The sequence below is a fragment of the Pseudophryne corroboree genome, chromosome 2 (genome assembly GCF_028390025.1).
Source record: "Pseudophryne corroboree isolate aPseCor3 chromosome 2, aPseCor3.hap2, whole genome shotgun sequence".
Taxonomy (NCBI): Eukaryota; Metazoa; Chordata; class Amphibia; order Anura; family Myobatrachidae; genus Pseudophryne; species Pseudophryne corroboree.
In genome coordinates, this window is record NC_086445.1 from 656,052,618 (window position 1) to 656,080,485 (window position 27,868).

At 48.9% G+C, this 27,868-nt stretch overlaps 1 protein-coding gene across 2 annotated transcripts in view; it reads right to left on the reverse strand.

Annotated features, from left to right (window-relative positions):
• Positions 1 to 27,868, reverse strand: part of STRIP1 (striatin interacting protein 1) — a 454,294-nt gene that overhangs the window by 21,842 nt on the left and 404,584 nt on the right. For both annotated transcript variants that reach the window (XM_063955026.1, XM_063955027.1), the window contains one exon: positions 16,225 to 16,329. In XM_063955026.1, coding sequence (XP_063811096.1) covers positions 16,225 to 16,329 — 105 coding nt within the window. The remainder of the gene's footprint in view (positions 1 to 16,224; positions 16,330 to 27,868) is intronic.

Below are 27,868 nucleotides of genomic sequence, written 5' to 3' on the forward strand. Positions count from 1 at the left end.
TGAGGGGGGTTGCTGCAAGAATTGCAGAGCGTACCAGTGGGACACTACTACTACAACAAAGGCAACCGTGGTTGTATGAAAGCAAGTGCTTGCGTACTGAAAAAGTCGGCCTCCCACCCTGGGGTTCCCCAGGAGGAGGCCCATCCCATCAAGCTGTGGGCTTGTCGGAGGACAAGCCCACATTTGCTTTTGTGATGTGACAGGCCTGTTTGAGGGCGCCTGGCGTGTGAAGGGCTGTCCCTTAACATTTCCTTGAGGGCGAAAGGACCTGGAAGGATTGGCTCTTTGTTTCAGGGTAGCTGACGAGGGAACAATGGCTGTCTTCGATGCTGCCATAGTGGCTACTATTTCATCCAATTTTTTACCAAACAGAATATCACATGTGAACAGCAGAGTTTCCAGAGCCTTTTTAGACTCATTGTCTGCCTTCCACGTACGAAGCAAAATAATACGTCTTCCTGCAACAGAAGTAGCTGATTCTTTAGAGGTTAACAACCCTGTGTCTAAAGTCACTTCCCCTAGGTAAGATGCTGCCTCTCTAATAAACAACTGCTCTAAGGGTCGCACCACGGTGGGCCACCCAAGACGGTCCAACCAACCGAGTAGAATGGGCTTTGATGGTAACAGGAGCTGGAAGACCAGCCCGTACATAAGCTTGTGCAATCACCATTCTAATCCATCTGGCCAGGGCCTGCTTATTTGCAGGCCAGCCAAGTATGTGAAAACCAAAAAATACAAAGAGAATCAGACATCCTAACGGAGGCTTTCCTCTTCACATAGATACGGAGAGCCCGTACCACATCCAAAGACCGCTCTTTGGAGGACAAATCAGGAGAGATGAAGGCCAGTACCACAATCTCTTGGTTAAGGTGGAAAGAAGACACCAACTTAGGTAAATAACCAGGGCGTGTCCGAAGAACCGCCCGGTAACGTGAAAAATCAGAAAAGGTGACCAACAGGATAAGGCACCCAAATCTGAAACCAGTCTAGCAGAGGCAATAGCCAGCAGAAACAAAACCTTAAGAGTAAGCCACTTAAGGTCCGCAGACTCAAGAGGTTCAAATGGAGACTCTTGCAAGGCCTCCAGAACCACCGACAAATCCCAAGGGGCCACAGGCGGGACATAGGGAGGTTGAATCCGTAAAAACACCCTGAGTGAATGTATGAACATCAGGCAGAGTTGCAATTTTTCTCTGAAACCATACAGACAAGGCAGAGATGTGAACCTTGATGGAGGCCAGACGAAGGCTTAAGTCCAGGCCCCGTTGCAGGAAGAGAAAAAAGTAGGTTAATACCGCGCTAGAAAGTATATAGCTGGTCCGATTTGAAATTGGTTAGAAAAAGTGCGTCTAGTTTAGGCTGCAGTGGGTCTCCGGTGAAGAAGCACTGCTTCTTCACCGGAGACCCACTGCAGCTTAAACTAGACGCACGTCCAGGCTGAGCCCTTGGGTATATTTAATACTCACTAGCGCTCCCATATCACTTTTTCTTCCGTTGCAGGAAGGCCAAAAGTTTGGCCGTACTAAACTTGTAAGCGTCATGATTGTTAGATGTGCACCAAGCAAAGTAAGAATTCCAGACCCTATGATAAATCTAAGTCGAAGCCGGCTTACAGGCCTTCATCATGGTTTAAATGACCGCCTCAGAAAAACCTTTGGCCTTAAGTACTAAAGCTTCAAGAGCCACGCCGTCAAAGCCAGCCGGACCAAATACTGGTATACACAAGGGCCCTGAACGAGGAGGTCTGGGCGTTGCGGAAGTAGAAGAGGACGCTCTATCCAGAGACCCTGCAGGTCTGAGAACCAATGCCGTCTGGGCCACGCTGGAGCGATCAGAAGTAGGAGTCCTCCTTCTTGCTTGAACTTCCTTATTACCCTGGGCAGAAGTGACCAGAGCGAACACGTACGGCAGCCGAAAGTTCCATGGAATTGCCAGTGCGTCCACGAACACTACTTGAGGATCCCTTGCCCTTGCTCCGAAGACTGGAACCTTGTGATTGTGTTGAGATGCCATCAGGTCTACATCTGGTAGGCCCCACTTGTCCACTAGGAGTTTAAATACTTCTGGATAGAGGCTCCACTCTCCGGCATGTACGTCCTGACGACTGAGAAAGTCCGCTTCCCAGTTGAGGACCCCCGGAATGAACACTGCCGATATGGCCGGCAGATGGCGTTCCGCCCATTGAAGAATCCTGGACACTTCCATCATTGCCATGAGGCTTCGAGTGCCGCCTTGATGATTTATGTATGCCACCGTGGTCACGTTGTATGACTGTACTTGAACAGGCCTGTTCTGTATGAGATGCTGGGCCAGGTTTAGAGAATTGAACACCGCCCGCAATTCCAGAATGTTTATCGGGAGGAGAGACTCCTCCATGGTCCACTGACCCTGAAGAGAATGTTGCTCAAACACCGCGTCCCAACCCCGCAGGCTGGCATCTGTCGTCAGAAGGACCCAGTTGGAGATCCAGAAGGGACGAACCCTGCTCAATCGATAGTCCTGTAGCCTCCAGCACAGTGACCGACGAACCTCCGGAGACAAGGAGATCATGTGAGACCTGATCCGGTGAGGTAAGAAGTCCCACTTGGCAAGAATCAGCTTCTGCAGAGGGCAGGAATGCAATTGAGCGTACTCTACCATGTCGAAAGCCAACACGACGATGCTTAGTACTTGCATCACCGAGTGTATCGGCACTCTCGGGGGCGAGAGAGGAAGCATCGAATTCTGTCCTGAGGTTCAGGACTTTCTCCTGAGACAAGAACAACCGCTGGCTTTGAGTGTCCAACAATGCCCCCAGGTGCACCATGCTCTGAGCAAGGACCAGGGAAGATTTCTTCTAGTTGATGAGCCACCCGTGGGTTTGCAGAAACTAGAACGTCAGATCCAGATGACGGAGGAGAATATCTGGGGAATTCGCCAGGATCAGCAAGTTGTCCAGATAAGGTAGGATCCTGACACCCTGACGGCGGAGTAGGGCCGCCATTACCGCCATGACCTTTGTGAATACTCGTGGAGCCGTGGCAAATCCAAAAGGTAAGGCCCAAAATTGATAATGGAGGTTGCCAATAGCAAACCGCAGGTATGCTGATGCGACATGGCAAAAGGAATATGGAGGTAAGCATCCTGTACGTCTAGGGAGACCATATAGTCCCCGGGCTCCAAAGCCAGAATAATAGAGCGAAGAATTTTCATACAAAACAAATTTGTTCAAGGACTTGAGGTTGAGAATGGGCCGGGAGGAACCATTCGATTTCGGGACTAGGAACAGCGGTGAATAGTACCCCCTTGCCTCTCTGAGCTAGAGGCACCGGCACTACCACTCCTGTGTACAGGAGGGACTATACCACCAAATTAAGAGTTGTTGCCTTCACCTGATCCGAAGGGATGTTTGTCAGGCAGAATTGATGAGGAGGATGATTCTTGAAGGATATGGTGTATACGTGAGTGACGACTTCCCTTACCCAGGCATCGGAAGTGGTCTTCAACCATACCTGGGTAAATCATAGAAGTCGGCCTCCCACCCTGGGATACCCCAGGGGGAGGCCCGCCTCGTCATGCAGTAGGGTCGTCTGATTTGGAAGCAGGCTTACGGGTAGCCCAGGCACGTTTAGGTTTGGGCTTAGTAGTTTTGGAAGTGCGAGCCTGTTTCGGGTACGCCTGACCCTTTGCTTTACCTGGAGGTCGAAAGGAACGAAAGGAAGTACTCTTAACCTTCGGGACCGAAGGAGCAGGTACTAGGGAGACATGCCGTCTCAGCTGAAGCTAAGTCAGCAACAATCTTGTTGAGATCCTCACCAAAAAGGATGTTCCCCTTAAAAGGGAGCACCTCTAGGGTTTTGTTAGAGTCCAGATCCACAGACCAGGACTGTAACCAGAGAATCCGGCGAAACAGAATGGACGTAGTAGAGGCCTTGGCCACCAGAACACCGGCATCAGAAGCCGCCTCCCTAATGTAATGAGATGCTGTGACAATATACGAAAGACATTGTCTAGCATTATCAGAAAAATTGGACTGCAGCTCTGCTTCCACCTCCTGAGCCCACGCTTCAATAGCTTCTGCAGCCCAAGTAGCCGCAATAGTGGCCCGATGCACAGCTCCCGTAAGGGTATAAATAGCCTTTAAGCAACCGTCCTCATGCTTATCAGTCGGTTCTTTTAGAGAGGTGACGGTAGTTACAGGCAGAGCAGAAGACACCACCAGCCGAGCTACTTGCGAATCCACTGGCGGTGGCATTTCCAAATTTTTACTTAACTCCGCAGCGAGGTGATAGCGAGCCAGCATCTTTTTGTGAGGTGTGAATTTCTTTCCTAAACATTCCCAGGATTCCTGACGTATGTCAACCAAGTGGTCAGAATGAGGTAAAACTAATTTAGTAACCTTCTGACGTTTGACTCTATCAGGTTTCTTAGAGGTAACAGGTTCTGGGTCAGCAGCCTGATAGCCTCTAATAGGTCACGAACATCCACCTGTGAAACTGATTCCCCATTAGAAGCATCTGGAACAGTCAGTATACACGCCATCCTCATCAGACGACGTGTCTGAAACATGGGTGGACTGTGAGGAAGTAATGGCCCGCTTAGAGGATCCCTTGGTCTTAGGTGGACGAGGGTTAGGTTTCTGTTTGTTCAATGAGTGATTCAATTGATGTAACCGAGTGGACAGGAGATCTGCCCATGGCGGATTAACCACAGGGACAATATGTGGCTGTATAGGCACGTGAGGTCCCATAGGGGGCCTAAGTCTAGATACCAGCATATTTCGTAAAGCAGAGAAAGAAGTCCAAGGCGGGTCGTTATGTACCCCCGTTGCTAAAGACCTACTGGGGGGTAGGGAACTTCCAGAACCTGAACCCTCCGCTGCTATGTTTTCCTCTAATGTGTCTGTGACATCACCACCGTGTATTGCGGGATCAGCCACAGAACCGTGGCCCCTTGAAGCGGACATAATATGAAAGCGTGAACCACGGGCAACATAGTACAATATCAGCAGTATAATACCTAACCAAGAACCCCCTGTGCAGCGTGATAGCACAAACAGAGGATTCAGGAGGTATACAGTGACTGAAAATCACAGAGATAGATACACAAGAAGTATATCCTGTGAATACCTATATCAAACAATAACCCTGATGCACTTAGCCCCCCTCAGGGTACAGAATATAGGGATAGTAGTCTGAGTGAGAAATCACACAGCAGTTACAGTATATGCACTCACACAGTCACATGTATAATGCAGAAATTATGACAAGCAATAAAACTGCACTGGACTAGCAATACTAAGTAAAGCTATGTAGACATATCAATGCACAGTAAAGACTAGATGTATATCACAGGGTACTTGTACTACATAACCCTGAAGTAATGCACTGTTTCTTAACTAACACAGTCAAAAGGCATGTAGAATAATTAAGTGTCCTGTAAAATGCAAAGCGCTGATAATGCAGGCGGCTTTACAAAGGAGACTTTGCCCATGCAGTCCCAGGATCAGCTCAGCATGCAGTGATGGCGCCTAAAAGCTGACAGGGAGTGAGGGAGAGAGAGAGATACAGCTCCAGGGTGGGAACATTTACTCTAAATGGCGCCCTGGAGCTGGGGGAGGGGCTACAGGTCAGAGCCTTATCCCCTTGCTGGACTTCACCACCGGGTACTGTGGGCAAAAATAAAACGGTTTGTACAGAAAACGGACCTGTGCCCCTACCCTGGTGGTCTAGTGGGGTCCCTGTAACAACAGTGTCCACTGCAGCGCGCGCAGCCGCATCCTAATGGCCACACCGGATCGCGATTTACAGCGCATCCCACCTGGGGGACCCTCTTATTTCCTCCCTAGATGCGGCCACGCGATCCCGGAGAGCTGCGGTGAGTGTGTGTGCCTGACCAGAAGAACCGGAGCCCTCCGCTGTATGTACCCGCCAACCAGGGCACGGGAGTATACAGCGCTGCCGGGGGAGGTGATGGAGCTGCATCATGAGATGTCAGAATGACTGCCTATGCTGCAGCTCTTGAAGTCTTCTATCTTCTTTAAAAAAGCTCTTTTCAGGGCTGCTGCCTGTTAGTGTCCTGCACTGCAGGCACCAACTTACAAACTGAGCTCCTGTGCACGGAGACAGAATTATAGAGGAGGCAGCGCTGAGCAACTTGGGAACAGTCAAAGCTTTTAGCCTGTTGGCGCCTCGGATCAAGTTCCTACTCTACACCCCGATGTTATCCCTGTAAAATGAGATTTGTGGTAAGAACTTACCGTTGTTAAATCTCTTTCTGTGAGGTACACTGGGCTCCACAAGGAATAACATCAGGGTGTAGAGTAGGATCTTGATGCAAGGCACCAACAGGCTCAAAGCTTTGACCTTCTTCCCAAGATGCATAGTGCCGCCTCCTATATCACCCCGCCTCCATGCACAGGAGCTCAGTTTGGTTAACCAGCCCAATGCAGTAGCAGGTATCAGAGACGACAATCGCTCGTAGCCAATTACACCACATACACTCACCGCAGGAGAGGGTGTCAGCGGTTATGCCAATAGCAACCCAAAGAAGCTAAGTGCGTCAGGGTGGTCGCCTTGTGGAGCCCAGTGTACCTCGCAGAAAGATTTAACAACGGTAAGTTCTTACCATAAATCTAATTTTCTGCTGGTGGGTACACTGGGCTCCACAAGGATTAACATTGGGGATGTCCTAAAGCAGTTCCTTATGGGAGGGGACGCACTGTAGCGGGCACAAGAACCCGGCGTCCAAAGGAAACATCCTGGGAAGCGGCGGTATAGAAGGCATAGAACCTAATAAACGTTGTCCCTGAGGACCACGTAGCCGCCTTGCACAAATGTTCAAGGGTCGCACCACGGTGGGCCGCCCAAGAAGGTCCAACCGACCGAGTAGAATGGGCTTTAATGGTAGCAGGAATCGGACGACAAGCCTGTACATAAGCATGTGCAATCACCATTCTAATGCAGCTGGCCAAAGTCTGCTTGAAAGCAGGCCAGCTACGTTTGTGAAAACCAAACATAAAAAGAGATTCAGATTTCCTAATGGAGGAAGTTCTCTTCACATAGATACGGAGAGCCGGTACCACATTCAAAGACTACCCTTTGGAAGACAACTCAGGAGAATTAAAGGCCGGAACCACAATTTCCTGGTTAAGGTGGAAGGAAGACACCACCATAGGTAAACAACCTGGCCGCGTTCTAAAAACCTCCTGGTCACGGTACAAAATCAAATAGGGAGACTTACAGGATAAGGCACCCAAGTCTAAGACCCTTCTAGCTGAATCGCCAGCAAGAAAAGGACCTTAAGGGAAAGCCACTTAAGATCAGCAGAGGCAAGAGGCTCAAACGGAGACTCTTGCAAGGCCTCCAAAACCACCAAGTCCTAAGGGGCCACAGGTGGTACCTAAGGACAGGGCCGTTTCTTGGGGCAGGCGAGCAGTGCAACCGCACTGGGTGCCGGCCGCGGCACTTACTGTGGCTCCCTGCTTCCCCCTCCTATTTCTCCCCGAGTAATCCGCTCGGGGGCGGAGTTTCACGGAATGACGCGGTTGCGTCATTACGTCACGACGCAACCCCGTCACTCCGCAGAACCCCCCCCCCCCTCCCCCCGAGCGGAGTACAGAGGGGGATCCAAGTTAGGAAGAGGGAAAGGCCGGCGCGAGGAGCGACTGGTGAGGCGGGCCAAAGAGCGGTAATCGCCTCTGTAAGTATTCTCTCTCTATCTTTCTCTCTCAATGTGTAAAATGGGGACACCTGCCGTAATGTGTGAAATGGGGACTCTTGCCTGCCGTAGTGTGGGGATTTAATGTATCAAGGGCATTGCGGTGTGTGGCATAATATGGTGCAGGGGGCATTACTGTGTGGGGCTTAATATGGTAGAATTTTTTTTTCCTGTGGTGGTCGTGATCTGTTGGAGCAGGGTCAAAAACTGGATTGTGAGGTAGTCTTTTCAGACGAGGCCACACCCATTTAGATGAGCCCACGCCCCCTTGCCGGGTGCGTACGCAAGTTTTTTTTTTTTTTTATCTAGGTGTGTGTGTGTGGGGTGGGGGCACATTCCTCTCGTAGTATAAGAGGCACCTCTGGCTTTGCTTCTGAATCTGGCCACCCGAAAGGACTGCAGAAAGGGCCCAGGATAGGGACGTCTAGCAGGTGGCGGGGCAGATGGCAGATATGTAGATTAACCTGCATTTGCTTGAGATATACACTTGTTCAGTTCTTCCCCAAACAAGGCATCACCTGTAAAAGGAAGGTTCTCAACCTCTTTTTTTTGAATCAGCATTTGCTGACCACTGCCGCAGCCATAGGGCTCTACGAGCCGATACTGCCATAGCTATGCCCGTTGCAGAGGACGGAAATGAAATTGCACATACTCCACCATGCCGAACGTTGACACCATCAGGCCAAGTACATGCATCGCCGAGTGTAGACACACTCTGGGGTGACGGATGAAGTGTTTTATCCTGTTCTGGATTCTCAGGACCTTGTCTGGAGACAGGAACAGTCTTTGACTGTGTGTGTCCAGAAGCGCCCCTAGGTGCACCATGCTCTGAGCTGGGACCAGCGAGGACTTCTTCCAATTGATCAGCCATCTGTAGGTTTGTAAGCATTTCTCCGTCAGTTGTAGATGACTTAAGAGGACATCGTGGGAACTTGCCAGAATTAACAGTTCGTCCAAGTACGGCAGGATTCTGGCCCACTGGCGACGTAGGTGCGCCGTCATCACGGCTATAACCTTGGTGAAGATCTGAGGAGCCGTGGCCAGTACGAACGGCAGAGCATGGAATTGGTAGTGACTGTCGCGAATAGCAAACCACAGGAACTGCTGACGCGATATGCTGGGCCTCACCGCCGCTACTATGGAGCATTATCAAAAAGGACGTTATTACACCCAACCTGTGCTCCTATGCCCTGGCGGATATAGTGGGGTCCCTGCTCGGTAGCAGTGTCCATGCCAGGATCACAGTACGTCTCCCTAGACTGAGACAGGAATGTGATTTAGTGGCGGGTCCCGTCTGTGGGACCCTCTCACCAGCCACGCGAACAAGGAGAGCATCTGTGACCGTGTGATTAAGCCTGAGTGTCACCACCGCAAGTACCCGGGATCTGAGCCGCGGGAGTATGCGACGCCGCTTGGGAGGTGACGGAGACGCATCGCTGAATGTCACCCTGACATAACAGTGCTGCGTCCCTTGAAGTCTTCAGCTTTTTTCAGGGCTGCCCAGTGCAGCCTGCCTGTTAGGTGACCTGCTGCCTGCAGGCACTACTCGAAACTGAGCTCTCAGTGCCTGGAGGCAGGGTTATAGAGGAGGCCCCAATGCATCCTGGGACAGTCAAGGCTTTGCCTGATGGTGCCACTGGATCCAAGATCACGATCTACATACCGATGTATTCCCTGTGGAACACAGTGTACCAGGCTGCAGAAACACTGGTTTAGCGCACTACTCAGGACTGCTTGCATGTGCTCTCCCTCACAGGGAAACTGATACTGAGACCCAGTACAATGGCGGCAGCCTGTACCCTCTAAAAGGTTGAGTGTGAGCACTTATCCCCGGGTCAAGGTGGTCTCAGTGAGACTGGAGTGCCAGCAGAGAAGAAAGGCCCTTCAGCTCCCTACCGCTGCAAGACCTTCAGCTCCCCACCGCTGCAAGACCTTCAGCTCCCCACCGCTACAAGACACAAGCTCCTGACAGCCACAGCACTTCCCACTGTTCACCTAAGCTGAAACAAATAAATATTAAATGACAAAAAGAAATAAATGTAAGAAGCAGGGCTGCAACAGCAGCCCCAAGAAACATGCCCAACTCCAGAGACCACTTTAACTGGCTTAAAAGCATAGTTTCACTTGAAGCGACAGCTCCTACTGCACACAAGCAATCCAATTATTCAGTGTCCTCAGCAGTGGCGTAAGAGAAATAAGGATTATAACGCTGAAGATAAAGGAAAAATAGGGGAACTAAAGTAATGTACATTTATTTTACAGGCAGAAATACGAAGCTAAATCTTCAACAAAATTAAAGCTGGGAGAACTGGACTGGGGAGAAAAATAGGATTTTAATACCTACCGGTAAATCCTTTTCTCCTAGTCCATAGAGGATGCTGGGAACTCCAAAAGAGAAGTTATCACTTCTCTTTCTGGAAAAGAAGCTGGCAAGGCCGACTTGAAAAAGCGGTGGGGGGGGGGGGGGGGGCATCTCCTGAAACTCCAGTTTGTACCCTTGGGACACTATGTCCAAGACCCAAGGCCGATTGAAACCAGACCTGACTGAAGAATCTGAGACGGACCACCACCGGTACGGACTCCCGCAGGGGAGCCCCAGCGCCATGCGGTGGATTTGGTAGAGGCGGGGGATGACTTCTGGTCCTGGTAGCCTGACACGGCGGGCGACTTCTTTCCCCTTCCTCTACCTTTTGAAGCGAGGAAGGACGACACCAGGTCAGCAAGGCCGTTACCAAACAAGACATTACCTTTAAAAGGGAGAGCTTCCATATTCTTCTTGGAGTTGGCATCAGCATTCCATTGATGAGTCCACAGCGCCCTCCTAGCCGAGACCGCCATGGCATTCTCTCTTGATCTCAAGAGGCCCACATCCCTCGCCGCATCTTTCAGGTAATCTGCGGCGTCCTTGATATAACCAAGAGTCAAATTAATGTTATCCCTATCAAGGGTATCCATATCAGAATCCGAATTCTCAGCCCACTTAGCAATAGCACTACTCACCCATACAGACGCCACCGTAGGCCTGAGTAATGCACCAGTATTAACGAAAATGGACTTCAATGTCGTCTCCAGCTTGCGATACGCTGGATCCTTAAGTGAAGCCGTGTCAGGGGACGGAAGCGCCATCTTTTTGGACAATAAGGATAAAGCCTTGCCCACATTTGGAGACGACTCCCATTTTTCCCTGTTATCAGAGGGGAAAGGATACGCCATGAAAATTCTCTTGGAATCTGCCACCTCTTGTCTGGCGACTCCCAAGCCTTTTCACAAAGAGCATTCATTTCATGAGAGGGGGGAAACTTCACCTCAGGTTTTTTCCCTTTAAATAAGCAAATCCTTGTGTCCTGCACAGCAGGTTCGTCAGAGATATGTAAAACATCTTTAATAGCCACAATCATGTACTGAATACTCTTAACTACCCTTGGGTGTAAAGTAGCCTAATTGAAATCGACATCGGAATCAGAGTCCGTGTCGGTATCCGTATCTACCATCTGGGTAAACAAACGTTTTTGTGACCCTGAAGGGGTCTGCACCTGAGCCAAAGCATCCTCCATGGATTTCCTCCATACTTCTGTCTGAGATTCAGATTTATCCAGCCTCTTAGACAATAAGGCCACATTTGCATTAAGTGTACTTAACATAGTAACCAAATCAGGCGTCGGCTGTGCCGACAGTCATATCCAACTCCTTTTCTGTGCCCCCAGTACCTTCCTCCGGGGAGGAACACACAGCCTCAGACATGCAGACATGTAGTACCTACACACCCACACTGGCCAAATCAAGGGGACAGACCCACAGGGAAGCCTGGAGAGAGAAACACAGAGGGAGTATGCCAGCTCACACTCCAGCGCCCATATATCACACAACAATAACATATGATAGCGCTGCCCTTAATGATAAAAAAGCACCAATTTGTCCCCCCCCCTCCCCAGTAGCCGTGGATGAGAGCAAATGGCGCTGGTGAGCTGTGCGGCTAAGCCCTGCCCCTTCCCGGCACGCTGTAGTCCCGGCTAAAATTCTAATTTTTATGCTGGCGGGGGTATGAAATACGGTGCACCGAATATGCCTGTTTGCCAGCCTCAAATGACCCCAGTAACGTGCTGCCCAGGGCGCTCCCCCCCCAGCGCCCTGCACCCTGTGAGTGCCGTTGGTGAAGTGTGTGGGAGCATGGAGCACAGTGCTACCGCCGTGCTGTACCTCGTTACTGAAGTCTTCTTCCGTCTGATGTCTTCAGATCTTCTCATACTCACCCGGCTTCTTTCTTCTGGCTTCTGTGAGGGGGGTGACGGCGCGGCTCCGGGAACAAGCAGCTAGGCGAACCAAGTGATCGAACCCTCTGGAGCTAATGGTGTCCAGTAGCCTAAGAAGCAGAGCCTTTAACTAAGAAGAAGTAGGTCTGACTTCTCTCCCCTCAGTCCCACGATGCAGGGAGCCTGTAGCCAGCAGGTCTCCCTGAAAATAAAAGAACCTAACAAAAGTCATTTCTAGAGAAACTCAGTAGAGCTCCCCTAGTGTGTGTCCAGTCACTCCTGGGCACAGAGTCTAACTGAGGTATGGGGGAGGGGCATAGAGGGAGGAGCCAGTTCACACCCAGTCAAAGTCTTTTTAGTGTGCCCAAGCTCCTGCGGATCCCGGCTATACCCCATGGTCCTTTTGGAGTCCCCAGCATTCTTTAGGACATAAGAGAAAAAAGGATGTGAACCAAACAAAGCAGTGAAGAAATGTGAATGAAGTCAAAGACTCTTGAGCTGATTTACACACTGGAGAAATTGGTATATAAATTGAAAACTTGAGGGAATTGGTATATGCATTAAATGAAAGGTATATACAGTGCATCCGAAAAGTATTCACAGTGCTTCACTTTTTCCAAATTTTGTTATGTTACAGCCGTATTCCAAAATGGAATAAATTTATTTTTCCCCTCAAAATTCTACACACAACACGCCATAATGACAGCGTGAAAAAGTTTTTTGTTTTTTTTTAAGATTTTTGCAAGTTTATTAAAAATAAAAAACTAAGAAATCACATGTACATAAGTATTCACAGCCTTTGCCATGAAGCTCAAAATTGAGCTCAGGTGCATCCCGTTTCCACTGATCATCCTTGAGATGTTCCTACAGCTTAATCTTCACCTATGGTGAATTCAGTTGATTGGACATGATTTGGAAAGGCACACACCTGCCCATGCATGTCGGAGCACAAACCAAGCATAAAGTCAATGGAAATGTCTGTAGACCTCCGAGACAGGATTGTCTCTAGGCACAAATCTGGGGAAGGGTACAGAAAAATAGCTGCTGCTTTGAAGGTCCCAATGAGCAGTGGCCTCCATCATCCGTAAATGGAAGAAGTTCGGAACCACCAGGACTCTTCCTAGAGCTTGCTGGATGTGTAAACTGAGCGATCGGGGGAGAAGGGCCCAAGTGAGGGAGGTGACCAAGAACCCGATGGCCCCTCTGTCAGAGATACAGCATTCGTCTGTAAAGAGGGGAGAACCTTCCAAAAAGACAACCATCTCTGCAGCAATACACCAATCAGGCATGTATGGTACAGTGGCCATACGGAAGCCACTCCTTAGTAAAAAGCACATGGCAGCCAGCCTGGAGTTTGCCAAAATGCACCTAAAGGACTCTCAGACCATGAGAAGCAAAATTCTCTGGTCTGATGAGACAAAGATTTAACTATTTGGCGTGAAAGCCAGGCATCATGTTTGGAGGAAACCAGGCACCGCTCATCACAAGGCCAATACCATCACTAAATTGAAGCATGGTATTGGCAGCATCATGCTGTGGGGATGTTTTTCAGCAACACGAACTGGGAGACTAGTCAGGATAGATGGAAAGATGAATGCAGCAATGTACAGAGACATCCTGTATGAAAACCTGCTACAGAGCACTCTTGACCTCAGACTGGGGTGACGGTTCATCTTTCAGCAGGACAACGACCCTAAGCACACAGCCAAGATATCAAAGGAGTGGCTTAAGGACAACTCTGTGAATGTCCTGGAGTGGCCCAGCCAGAGCCCAGACTTGAATCCAGTTGTAAATCTCTGGAGAGATCTGAAAATGGCTGTGCACCAATGCTTCCCATCCAACCTGATGGAGCTTGAGAGGTACTGCGAAGAGGAATGGGCGAAACTGGCCAAAGATATGTGTGCCAAGCTTGTGGCATCGTATTCAAAAATACTTGAGGCTGTAATTGCTGCCAAAGGTGCATCAACAAAGTATTGAGCAAAGGCTGTAAATACTTATGTGCATGTGATTTCTTTTATTATTTTTGATACATTAGCAAAAATCTAAAAAAACCTACTTTTTTCACATTGTCATTATGGGGTATTGTGTGTAGAATTTTGAGGGAAAAATAAATTTATTCCATTTTGGAATAAGACTAACAACAACAAAATGTGGAAAAAGTGAAGCACTGTGAATACTTTCTGGATGCACATGGTAATACCAGTCATTGTGGATGTGGAGCCAGGTAATAGGTTTTGCAGTTTGTATAGACCAGTGATAGAAGAGATTGACACTTTGTTGGGCCTGTGTTGAATCAAGTCCAGAAGCTTCTGTTGTGGAATGGGTTTGCTTGGTCGACGTTATTTAGGTTGACAGTCATTGGGTCGACCACTATTGGTCGACAGGCACTAGGTCAACACATGGGAAATATCGACAAGTTTGTCAGGTTGACATGGAAAAAAGGTCGACATGAGGGTTTTTGTTATAAAAGTTTTTTTTGTAACGTTTTCTTTGTAAAGTGACCAGGAACCCCAATTAGTGCACCGTGTCCCTGCGCATGGCTCGTGAGCTTCGGGCAAGGAGTACTATTCTCAATCATAGTCCACGTGGATCGTAAAGTATGAAAAAGTTTTTTAAAAAGTTTAAAAAAAACAACAACAACAACTGTCGGCCTTTGTAATGTCAACCTAATGGCCCTTTACAGGTGTCGACCTAGTGTGTGTCAACCTATAGGTCGACCTAATGACTGTCAACCTAAGTAAGGTCGACTTAAGGACAGTATACCCTTTTGTTGCAAGGACTTTTTGAGATAGCTGTATCTTAGCATGAGAATGCTGAAGCTTTGAGAGTCACCTGACCAATCAACAGGTGAATGCAAGGCTGGTTATAAGATCAGCAGCATGGTAGGTCTTTTTTTTTTTTTTTTGTATATGGAACACGGGAGGCCAAAAGGCTATGGAGTGCCTGGAGCAAAAAAGTCATAAATGTTCTAAGCTCATCAGTGGGAGGAGTTTCTCCTGTGGTGGATGCATCAAGGTCATGAATGGTCTGGCGAAGAGAAGGCAAAAATGCATGGGTCGGGAAGGTCATGAAGTCTCCAGGAAGTATTGGGTAGATTAAGGCGGACTATCGTGCAGCCAGGAGAGCAATGGTGGGGTGGATGAGGAAAGGCCATGGATGGACTCCTTCTCATACTTGCCAACATTCTGGCTGCTCCATCCGGGAGGGGGGCAGCCAGGATGGCACAGCGGGGAGTGTGTCACGACATAAGGGGGTGTGGTGGGGAAAATTACGCTCTATAAGGGTGGAACAGGGGGTGTGCAGCGTGATTAAGGTTGTGGCCCCGCACCGCAACATTATCGGCATTGTGAGTTAAGGGGTGGGGCTACAATAACGTGATTCAGCACAAACTGAGTCATCGGACTTCTCGTACAGCAGCGTGGTTGCTGGACGATGAGGACAGACGGCACCTGGCTGGGAAACTTACCCACTCTTACAGGAGGACCACCAAATTTTTGGAAGCCTCACAGCAGTTTCGGGAGAGTAGGCAAGTATGCTCCATCTTTCAATATAATGTTCACACTATATTATCCTATACGGTTTCCGAATAATGGATTTCCCAAAAAACATTTGATTTTGTGTCTCCAGTTCACATAGTACTCTTGAACGCTACAAACTGTACTCTGTAGGTTTACATGTACTGGTCTATTGCATATACATATGTTTACCATGAGTGAAATTGTTTGTCATTAGATTATGAGGTCTTGTAAGCAGAGGCGTCACTCACCTCTGACACCCGGTGCGGCAGCGAGGATAAAGGGGGTGGGGCTTCACGGGAATGGGCGTGGCTTAGAGGGGCGGGGCTTCACAGGCAAAACCCGTTTTAGACGATTGCAGGCACGCAAAGGAGGCGGGGCTTTGCGGAGGGGCGGGGCTTCGCGTCCTGACACCCGTTTTGTTTTTTTCACTGGGGGGTGTGGGAGGTGAGGGCTGACTCCCAGGAGGTGCTGTCCCTGCAGTGCTGGCTCCTACACAGTGACAGGAGCCGAGTGCTGCACATAATATAACAGTGCAGCACTCGGCTTCTGTCACTCTGCAGGAGCCGGCATTTTGGTGTCACCCCTCGGCGGGTGACACCCGGGGCGGGCCGCACCCCCCTTGTGACGCTAATGCTTGTAAGCAGGGATTTCACTATAACATTAACTCTAAATCTATAATAATACGTCCACTTTAAATAATATTTTGTTTAAATAATTTATACATTTATTAATAAGCAATATCCCAATGATTTACTAACCATAGTCCTGGAGTGTTTCCATTTTGTCAGCTTGTTTAAGATACGCAGGAGATTTATGCAGGAGAACAAATTTCTCCAACAAAACCGATTATTATCTCCAGCCTCCTGCAAGAATATTGTACACGTAAAAGACTGATTTATTAATAAAGTTAAACAATTTTTCTCCACAAATCAATTCACCTTTAGAGAGACCAGTGATGGCTGGTTTAAACAAACTGTTTTTCTTTTTTTTTCTTTTTATTAAAAAAACTATTTTTTTTCTTTATTATGTTGTGACTACAGGCTTGGTGCAGTGTCTTCTAAAAAACCCAAATTAAGAGTTATGGTAAAACTTACCCATTTTAATGCTTTTTCTTCAAGGTCCATGGGATCCACAGGTTTGGGGTATGCTTGACGTAGACCAGGATCAGGCACTGAACAGCAAAGCTTTTCGGTCTCCCAGGATGCACTGTGTCCCTCTCTCCTCATACTCTGCCCACAGCTCAGGCTCTTCAGTTTTAGTTAACAAGCCCAAAGCAGGAGCTGGAGAGGAGAGAAGGAAACACAGGAACACACTTTCCCATTATGGGAGAAGGGAACCGGTGACCAAGAAAGCAACCCATTGAAGCTAGGTATGTCGGATGGGCGCCTTGGGGATACCATTGAAATCAAAGAAAAAGGGTTAACAAGGGTAAGTTTTACCATAACTCTTATTTTCTTCTTCAGGGTTCAAGGTCTCTACAGGGTTAGCCTTGGGGATGTCTGGAAGCAGTTGTAACAGGGAGGGAACGCTCCTAAGCTGAAAGGAGGACATTGCGGCCAAAGGTTGCATCCTGAAAGGCAAAAATATCAAAGGCATAAAAGCTATGAAACGTGTGGGCAGAAGACCTTGTATCGCCCATGCATAGTTGTTCAGCAGATGCAGTGGACTGCCCACAAAGGACACACAGAGTGAGTAGAGGGAGCAGAGACTGTACTTGGAACAGGAAGATCAGCCTGCGTATTAGCCTGTGAGATGGTCATGCGGCGACAACAAGCCAACGTTTGATTACTGGCTGGCCAGCTCTGCTTGTGGAATCCATAGAGAACAAATAAGGAATCTGTTTTCCTAATGGAACTGGTACAGTCCACATAGATCTTCAGAGCACGGACCATGTCCAACAAAGCTTCCGCTTGTAAAATGTCAAGTTCACGTAAGGCCGGTACAACAATAGGTTAGTTGATATGGAACTTGAATACTACTTTAGATAGGGATGTCGTTCGGACTAAGCAGGAATACCTGTCATTATGAAAAATAAAAAAGGGGGCGCTGCAGAGACCCTGCGTGCTGAGGTTCAAAGGGAGGCTGTTGCAAAGCCTGAAGAACCAAGAACAAATCCCAAGGAGCCACTGGAGAAACAAAAGGAGGTTGTTTCCGGAATACCCCTTGCATGAAGGTACATACATCTGGCAAAGGAGCAAGTCTCTTCTGGAACCAGACATTCAGAGCAGAGATCTGAACTCTAAGGGAGGCCAGGTGGAGACCCATTGTGAGGTCCGCATGTAGAAATGCCAAAAGTCTACTAATTATAAATACCAGAGGATCATAGAGGCGATGAGCACACCACTGAAAGTAAGAGTGCCAGACATGGTAATAAATTCTAGCTGATGCCAGTTTGCAAACATGAAGCATGTCTTGTATAACCGCACTGGAAAAAGAAGATTTATGGTAGACTTACCATTGTTAAATCTCTTTCTGCGAGGTACACTGGATTCCACATGGAATAACATTGGGGTGTAGATTTGGATCTTGATCCAAGGCACCAACAGGCTAAAGATTTGACTGTTCCCAAGATGCACTGCACCGCCTCCAGGCACTGGAGCTCAGTTTTGTTAAGCAGTCCAATGCAGTAGCAGGTAAGATAGACGGTAGATGTTAGTCACATAGAACCACATTCTTACAACAGGAGAAGGGACTAGTGGCTAATGCCATACAAACCCAAAGAACTAAGTGCGTCAGGGTGGGCACCCTGTGGAATCCAGCTTACCTCGCAGAAAGAGATTTAACAATGGTAAGTCTACCATAAATCTCCTTTTCTGCAGTGGGGTACACTGGTATTCCACAGGGAATAACATTGGGGATATCCTAATGCAGTTCCTTATGGGAGGGGATGTACTGTTGCGGGCACAAGAACTCGGCGTCCAAAGAAAGCATCCTGGCAGGCCGAATTATCAAAGGACCTGATGAACGTGTTCACAGAGAACCACGTAGCCGCCTTCCACAACTGTTCAGCAGACGCGCCATGGCGGGCCGTCCAAGAAGGTCCAACTGACCAAATAGAATGGGCCTTGATAGCAGCAGGAGCTGGGAGCCCGCCCTGCGCATAAGCTTGTGCAATCACCATTCTAATCCATCTGGCCAAGGTCTGCTTATTCGCAGGCCAGCCACATTTGTGAAAACTACAAAATACAAAAAGGGAATCTGACCTCCTCATGGAGGCAGTCCTCTCCACATAAACATGGAGAGCCTGTACCACATCCAAAGATTTTTCTTTGGAAGATAGACCAGAAGAGTTGAAGGTCGGAAACACAAACTCCTGGTTAAAGTGAAAAGAGGATAGCACCTTAGGCAAATAACCAGGGCGAGTTCGAAGAACAGCCCAGTCACGGGGAAAAAATAAGATTTTAAACCTACCGGTAAATCTTTTTCTTCTAGTCCGTAGAGGATGCTGGGGACTCCGTAAGGACCATGGGGGTATAGACGGGCTCTGCAGGAGACATGGGCACTCTAAGACTTTAGATGGGTGTGAACTGGCTCCTCCCTCTATGCCCCTCCTCCAGACCTCAGTTATAGAGCTGTGACCAGAGGAGACGGACAGTACGAGGAAAGGATTTTTGTTAATCTAAGGGCGAGATACATACTAGCCAACACCATACATACCGTACAACATGGTATATACTAAACCAGTTAACAGTATGAACAAAACAGCATCAGCCAGAGACTGATCTCAACTGTAACATAACCCTTATGTAAGCAACAACTATATACAAGCCTTGCAGAATTTGTCCGCACTGGGACGGGCGCCCAGCATCCTCTACGGACTAGGAGAAAAAGATTTACCGGTAGGTTTAATATCTTATTTTCTCTTACGTCCTAGAGGATGCTGGGGACTCCGTAAGGACCATGGGGTTTATACCAAAGATCCAGACCGGGCGGGAGAGTGCGGATGACTCTGCAGCACCGATTGAGCAAACATGAGGTCTTTATCAGCCAGGGTATCAAACTTGTAGAATTTTGCAAAAGTGTTTGAACCCGACCAAGTAGCTGCTCAGCAAAGCTGTAATGCCGAGACGCCTCGGGCAGCCGCCCAAGAAGAGCCCACCTTCCTAGTGGAATGGGCCTTTAACGAATTTTTATCTGAAACCACACCGACAAGGCAGCTATATGAACCTTGAGTGAGGCCAGACGAAGGCCCAAGTCTAGGCCTTGTTGAAGAAGAGCCAAAAGCCTGGAAGTTTTGAAAGCATATGCATAATAATTCTTAGCGGCAACACCATGTGAAGTAAGAATTCCAAACCCTGTAATAAATCCGAGCTGAAGCTGGTTTACAGGCTTTCAACATAGTTTGAATGACCGACTCAGAAAATCCTTTAGCTTTCAGGAGTGATGCTTCAAGAGCCACACCGTCAAAGCCAGTCTGGCCAGGTCCGGGAAGACTCAGGGCCCCTGAACGAGGAGGTCTGGGCGTTGAGGAAGTAGAAGAGGACGCTCTATCGAGAGACCCTGCAGGTCTGAAAAACAATGCTGTCTGGGCCACGCTGGAGCGATTAGAAGCATTATGCCTAGTTCTTGCTTGAACTTACATATTACCCTGGGCAGGAGTGACACTGGAGGGAACATGCATGGCAGCCGAAAGTTCCATGGAATTGCCAGGTTGTCCACGAACGCTGCTTGAGGATCCCTTGTCCTTGCTCTGAAGACCGGAACCTTGTGATTGTGTTGAGATGCCATCAGGTTCACTAGGCATTGAAAGACTTCTGGATGAAGGCTCCACTCTCCGGCATGCATGTCCCGACGAATGAGGAAATCCGCTTCCCAGTTTGAGGACTCCCGGAATGAACACTGCTGATATAGCTGGCAGATGGCGTTTCGCCCATTGGAGGATTTTTGACACTTCCATCATAGCCATGCGGCTTCGAGTGCCGCCTTGATTTATGTATGCCACCGTGGTGGCGTTGCCTGATTGTACTTGAACAGGCCTGTTCTCTACCAGAGGCAGGGCCAGTGTCAACGCACTGAACAATGCCCGCAATTACAGAAAGTTGATCGGGATCCAACACCGCGCCCAACCTTGCAGACTGGCGTTCGTTGTCAGGAGGACCCAGTTGGAGATCCAGAAGGGACGGCCCCTGCTCAACTGTTGGTCCAGCTCAGTGACAGACGAACCTCCGGAGTCAAGGAGATCATTTGAGACCTGATTCGGTGAGGCAAGCCGCCCCACTTTGAAAGGATTAACCTCTGCAGAGGACGGGAATGAAATTGAGCGTCCTCCACCATGTTGAGTGCACCAACACACTCTGGTGAGAGAGGATCATATCCTGAAGCTTCAGGACCTTCTCTGGAGACAAGAACAATCGTTGCTTGTGTGTGTCCAACAATGCCCTCAGGTGCACCATGCCCTGAGCAGGGACCACCGAGGACTTCTTCCAGCTGATGAGCCACCCGTGTGCTTGTAGTAATTGGACAGTCAGTTCCAGATGACTGAGGAGAACCTCTGGGGATTTCGCCAGAATCAGCAAGTTGTCCAGATATGGGAGGATCCTGACACCCTGACAGCGGAGAAGAGCCGTCATGACTGCCATGACCTTGGTGAAGATCCAAGGAGCCGTGGTCAGTCTGAAAGGCAAGGCCTGGAATTGATAATGTAGGTTGCCAATAGCAAACCGAAGATATTGCTGATGCGACATGGCAATAGGAATGTGTAGGTAAGCATCCTCTATGTCCAGGGATTCCATTTAGTCCTTGGGGTCCATGGCCAGTACAAAGGAAAGCAGAGTTTCCATACGGAATTTGGATACCCTCACAAATCTGTTCTAAGATTTGAGGTTGAGTATAGACCGGGAGGACTCATTTGGTTTTGGGACTAGAAACAGAGTGGAATAGTAGCCCCTGCCTCTTTGAGACAGAGGTACCGGCACAATCACTCTAGTATCTAGGAGAGATTGCATAACCAAGTGCAAAGTCTGTGCTTTCAGCAGATTCGAAGGGATAACCGTCGAGCAGAACTGGCGAGGGGGACGTCTCTTGAAGGAGATTGTGTACCCGTGAGAGAGAACTTCCCGCATCCAGGCATCTGAAGTGGTTTTTAACCAGGCTTGGGAGAACTGCAGAAGTCGGCCTCCCACCCCTGGGGTCCCCCAGGGGGAGGCCCACCTCGTCATGCCGCAGGCTTGTCCTGTTTGGAAGCAGTCTGATGGGCGGCCCAAGATTGCTTAGACTTGGGATTGGTGGTTTAGGAAGTACGAGCCTGTCTCGGGAACGCCTGACCCTTTGCTTTACATGGAGGTCGAAAGGAACGAAAAGTGGTACTCAGCCTTTGGAGCAGAAGGATTAGTACAGGATGAGTATCCCATATCCAAATATTCCGAAATACGGAATATTACGAAATACGGACTTTTTTGAGTGAGAGTGAGATAGTGAAACCTTTGTTTTCTGATGGCTCAATGTAAACAAACTTTGTTTAATACACAAAGTTATTAAAAATATTGTATTAAATGACCTTTAGGCTGTGTGTATAAGGTGTATATGAAACATAAATGATTTGTGTGAATGTACACACACTTTGTTTAATGCACAAAGTTATAAAAAAATAAGAATTTACTCACCGGTAATTCTATTTCTCGTAGTCCGTAGTGGATACTGGGAACTCCGTAAGGACCATGGGGGATAGCGGGCGCCGAAGGAGGCTGGGCACTCTAGAAAGATTTAGGACTACCTGGTGTGCACTGGCTCCTCCCACTATGACCCTCCTCCAAGCCTCAGTTAGGACACCGTGCCCGGACGAGCAGACATAATAAGGAAGGATTTAGAATCCCGGGTAAGACTCTTACCAGCCACACCAATCACACCGTACAACTCGTGATACTATATCCAGTTTGACAGTATGAAAACAACTGAGCCTCTCAACAGATGGCTCAACAATAACCCTTTTGTTAACAATAACTATTTACAAGTATTGCAGACAATCCGCACTTGGGATGGGCGCCCAGCATCCACTACGGACTACGAGAAATAGAATTACCGGTGAGTAAATTCTTATTTTCTCTAACGTCCTAGTGGATGCTGGGAACTCCGTAAGGACCATGGGGATTATACCAAAGCTCCCAAACGGGCGGGAGAGTGCGGATGACTCTGTAGCACCGAATGAGAGAACTCCAGGTCCTCCTCAGCCAGGGTATCAAATTTGTAGAATTTTGCAAATGTGTTTGCCCCTGACCAAGTAGCTGCTCGGCAAAGTTGTAAAGCCGAGACCCCTCAGGCAGCCGCCCAAGATGAGCCCACCTTCCTTGTGGAATGGGCATTTACAGATTTTGGCTGTGGCATGCCTGCCACAGAATGTGCAAGCTGAATTGTACTACAAATCCAGCGAGCAATAGACTGCTTAGAAGCAGGAGCACCCAGCTTGTTGGGTGCATACAGGATAAACAGCGAGTCAGATTTTCTGACTCCAGCCGTCCTGGAAACATATTTTCAGGGCCCTGACAACGTCTAGCAACTTGGAGTCCTCCAAATCCTTAGTAGCCGCAGGCACCACAATAGGCTGGTTCAGGTGAAACGCTGACACCACCTTAGGGAGAAACTGGGGACGAGTCCTCAATTCTGCCCTATCCATATGGAAAATCAGATAAGGGCTTTTACATGATAAAGCCGCCAATTCTGACACTCGCCTGGCTGAAGCCAAGGCCAATAACATGACCACTTTCCACGTGAGATATTTCAGATCCACGGTTTTTAGTGGCTCAAACCAATGTGATTTTAAGAAACTCAACATCACGTTGAGATCCCAAGGTGCCACAGGAGGCACAAATGGGGGCTGAATATGCAGCACTCCTTTCACAAATGTCTGAACTTCAGGTACTGAAGCTAGTTCTTTTTGAAAGAAAATCGACAGAGCCGAGATCTGTACTTTAATGGAGCCTAGTTTTAGGCCCATATTCACTCCTGCTTGCAGGAAATGCAGAAATCGACCTAGTTGAAATTCCTCTGTCGGGGCCTTTTTGGCCTCGCACCATGCAACATATTTCCGCCATATGCGGTGATAATGCTTTGCCGTAACATCTTTCCTGGCCTTAATAAGCGTAGGAATGACTTCTTCCGGAATACCCTTTTCCTTTAGGATCCGGTGTTCAACCGCCATGCCGTCAAACGCAGTCGCGGTAAGTCTTGGAACAGACAGGGCCCCTGTTGTAGCGGGTCCTGTCTGAGCGGTAGAGGCCACGGGTCCTCTGAGAGCATCTCTTGAAGTTCCGGGTACCACGTTCGTCTTGGCCAATCCGGAACCACGAGAATGGTGTTTACTCCTCGCTTTCTTATTATTCTCAATACCTTTGGTATGAGAGGCAGAGGAGGGAACACATAAACCGACTGGTACACCCACGGTGACACTAGAGTGTCCACAGCTATCGCCTGAGGGTCCCTTGACCTGGCGCAATATCTTTTTAACTTTTTGTTGAGGCGGGACGCCATCATGTCCACCTGTGGTTTTTCCCAACGGTTTACCAGCATCTGGAAGACTTCTGGATGAAGTCCCCACTCTCCCGGGTGGAGGTCGTGTCTGCTGAGGAAGTCTGCTTCCCAGTTGTCCACTCCCGGAATGAACACTGCTGACAGTGCTAGTACATGATTCTCCGCCCATCGGAGAATTCTTGTGGCTTCCGCCATCGCCATCCTGCTTCTTGTGCCGCCCTGTCGATTTACATGGGCGACTGCCGTGATGTTGTCTGACTGGATCAGCACCGGCTGGTGTAGGAGCAGGGATTTTGCTTGACTTAGGGCATTGTAGATGGCCCTTAGTTCCAGAATATTTATGTGAAGGGAAGTCTCTTGACTCGACCATAGTCCTTGGAAGTTTCTTCCCTGTGTGACTGCCCCCCAGCCTCGAAGGCTGGCATCCGTGGTCACCAGGACCCAGTCCTGTATGCCGAACCTGCGGCCCTCTAGAAGATGGGCACTCTGCAGCCACCACAGTAGTGACACCCTGGTTCTTGGAGACAGGGTTATCAAGCGATGCATCTGAAGATGCGATCCGGACCACTGGTCCAACAGGTCCCACTGAAAGATTCTGGCATGGAACCTGCCGAAGGGAATTGCTTCGTAAGAAGCCACCATCTTTCCCAGGACCCGCGTGCAGCGATGCACTGATACCTGTTTTGGTTTCAGGAGGTCTCTGACTAGAGATGACAACTCCCTGGCTTTCTCCTCCGGGAGAAACACCTTTTTCTGGACTGTATCCAGAATCATACCCAGGAACAGTAGTCGTGTCGTCGGAACCAGCTGTGACTTTGGGATATTCAGAATCCAGCCGTGCTGGTGCAGCACCTCCTGAGATAGTGCTACTCCCACCAACAACTGTTCCTTGGACCTCGCTTTTATTAGGAGATCGTCCAAGTACGGGATAATTAAAACTCCCTTTCTTCGAAGGAGTATCATCATTTCCGCCATAACCTTGGTAAATACCCTCGGTGCCATGGACAGTCCAAACGGCAGCGTCTGGAATTGGTAATGGCAATCCTGTACCACAAATCTGAGGTACTCCTGGTGAGGATGGTAAATGGGGACATGCAAGTAAGCATCCTTGATGTCCAGGGATACCATGTAATCCCCCTCGTCCAGGCTTGCAATAACCGCCCTGAGCGATTCCATCTTGAACTTGAATTTCTTTATGTATGTGTTCAAGGATTTCAAATTTAGAATGGGTCTCACCGAACCGTCCGGTTTCGGTACCACAAATAGTGTGGAATAATAACCCCGGCCTTGTTGAAGTAGGGGTACCTTGATTATCACCTGCTGAGAATACAGCTTGTGAATTGCCGTTAGCACCGCCTCCCTGTCTGAGGGAGCAATTGGCAAGGCAGATTTTAGGAATCGGTGGGGTGGGGACGCCTCGAATTCCAGCTTGTACCCCTGAGATACTATATGCAGGATCCAGGGATCCACCTGTGAGCGAACCCACTGATCGCTGAAATTTTTGAGGCGACCCCCCACCGTACCTGGCTCCGCCTGTGGAGCCCCACCGTCATGCGGCGGACTTGGAAGAAGAAGCGGGGGAGGACTTTTGCTCCTGGGAACCTGCTGTTTGTTGCAGCCTTTTTCCCCTACCTCTGGACAGAAAAGACCCGCCTTTTCCACGCCTGTTTTTCTGGGTCCGAAAGGACTGAACCTGATAAAACGGCGCCTTCTTAGGCTGTGAGGGGACATGGGGTAAAAATGCTGACTTCCCAGATGTTGCTGTGGAAACTAGGTCCGAGAGACCATCCCCAAATAATTCCTCACCCTTATAAGGCAACACTTCCATGTGCTTTTTAGAATCTGCATCTCCTGTCCACTGGCGAGTCCATAAGCCTCTCCTAGCAGAAATGGACAATGCACTTACTTTAGATGCCAGTCGGCAGATTTCCCTCTGTGCATCTCTCATATATAAGACTAAGTCTTTTATATGGTCTATGGTTAACAGGATCGTGTCTCTGTCTAATGTGTCAATATTTTCTGACAGTTTATCTGACCAAGCAGCGGCAGCACTGCACATCCAAGCTGACTCAATAGCTGGCCTAAGTATAATGCCTGTGTGTGTATATACAGACTTCAGTATCGCCTCCTGCTTTCTATCAGCAGGTTCCTTGAGGGCGGCCGTATCCTGAGACGGTAGTGCCACCTTTTTAGACAAACGTGTGAGCGCTTTATCCACTCTAGGGGGTGTTTCCCAACGTGACCTATCCTCTGGCGGGAAAGGGAACGCCATTAGTACCTTCTTAGGAATTACCAATTTTTTATCAGGGAAAGCCCACGCTTCTTCACACACTTCATTTAATTCATCTGATGGGGGAAAAACTACGGGTAGTTTTTTCTCTCCAAACATAATACCCTTTTTAGTGGTACCAGTAGTTATATCAGAAATGTTTAACACCTCTTTCATTGCCTCAATCATACAGTGAATGGCCTTAGTGGGCATCAGGTTTGACTCATCGTCGTCGACACTGGCGTCAGTATCAGTGTCGACATCTGGGTCTGCTTGAGGTAGCGGGCGTTTTAGAGCCCCTGACGACCCATGCGACGCCTGGGCAGGCACGAGCTGAGAAGACGGCTGTCCCACATTTGGCATGTCGTCGATTTTCTTATATAGGGAGTCTATACGTGCACTCATTACTTTCCATAAGCCCATCCACTCAGGTGTCTGCCCCGCAGGGGGTGACATCCCTTCTAAAGGCATCTGCTCCGCCTCCACATCATTATCCTCATCAAACATGTCGACACAGCCGTACCGACACACCGCACACACACAAGGAATGCTCCGAATGAGGACAGGACCCACAAAAGCCCTTTGGGGGGACAGAGTGAGAGTATGCCAGCACACACCAGAGCGCTATATAATGCAGGGACTAACTGAGTTATGTCCCCTATAGCTGCTTTTTATATTATATATGTATTGCGCCCAAATTTAGTGCCCCCCCTCTCTGTTTTTACCCTGTTCTGACGTGTAGACTGCAGGGGAGAGCCAGGGAGCTTCCTTCCAGCGGATCTGTGAAGGAGAAATGGCGCCAGTGTGTCTGAGGGAGATAGCTCCGCCCCTTTTCTGCGGCCTATTCTCCCGCTTTTTTCAGGATTCTGGCAGGGGTATTTACCACATATATAGCCTCTAGGGCTATATATTGTGGTATTTTTGCCAGCCAAGGTGTTTTTATTGCAGCTCAGGGCCCCCCCCCCCCAAGCGCCCTGCACCCTCAGTGACCGTAGTGTGAAGTGTGCATGAGAAGCAATGACGCACAGCTGCAGTGCTGTGCGCTACCTTGGTGAAGACTGATGTCTTCTGCCGCCGTTTTTCCGGACCTCTTCTTGCTTCTGGCTCTGTAAGGGGGACGGCGGCGCGGCTCCGGGACCGAACACCAAGGACTGGGCCTGCGGTCGATCCCTCTGGAGCTAATGGTGTCCAGTAGCCTAAGAAGCCCAATCCGGCTGCAAGCAGGCGAGTTCGCTTCTTCTCCCCTTAGTCCCTCGCTGCAGTGAGCCTATTGCGAGCAGGTCTCACTGAAAATAAAAAACCTAAAACTATACTTTCTTTCTAAGGGCTCAGGAGAGCCCCTAGTGTGCATCCAACCTCGGCCGGGCACGAAATCTAACTGAGGCTTGGAGGAGGGTCATAGTGGGAGGAGCCAGTGCACACCAGGTAGTCCTAAATCTTTCTAGAGTGCCCAGCCTCCTTCGGAGGCCGCTATCCCCCATGGTCCTTACGGAGTTCCCAGCATCCACTAGGACGTTAGAGAAATATTGTCTAAAATAACCTTCAGGCTGTGTTTATAAGGTGTATATGTAACATAAATGCATTCTGTGCTTATATTTAGGTCCCATCACCATGATATCTCATTATGGTATGCAATTATTCCAAAATACGGAAAAATCCGATATCCAAAA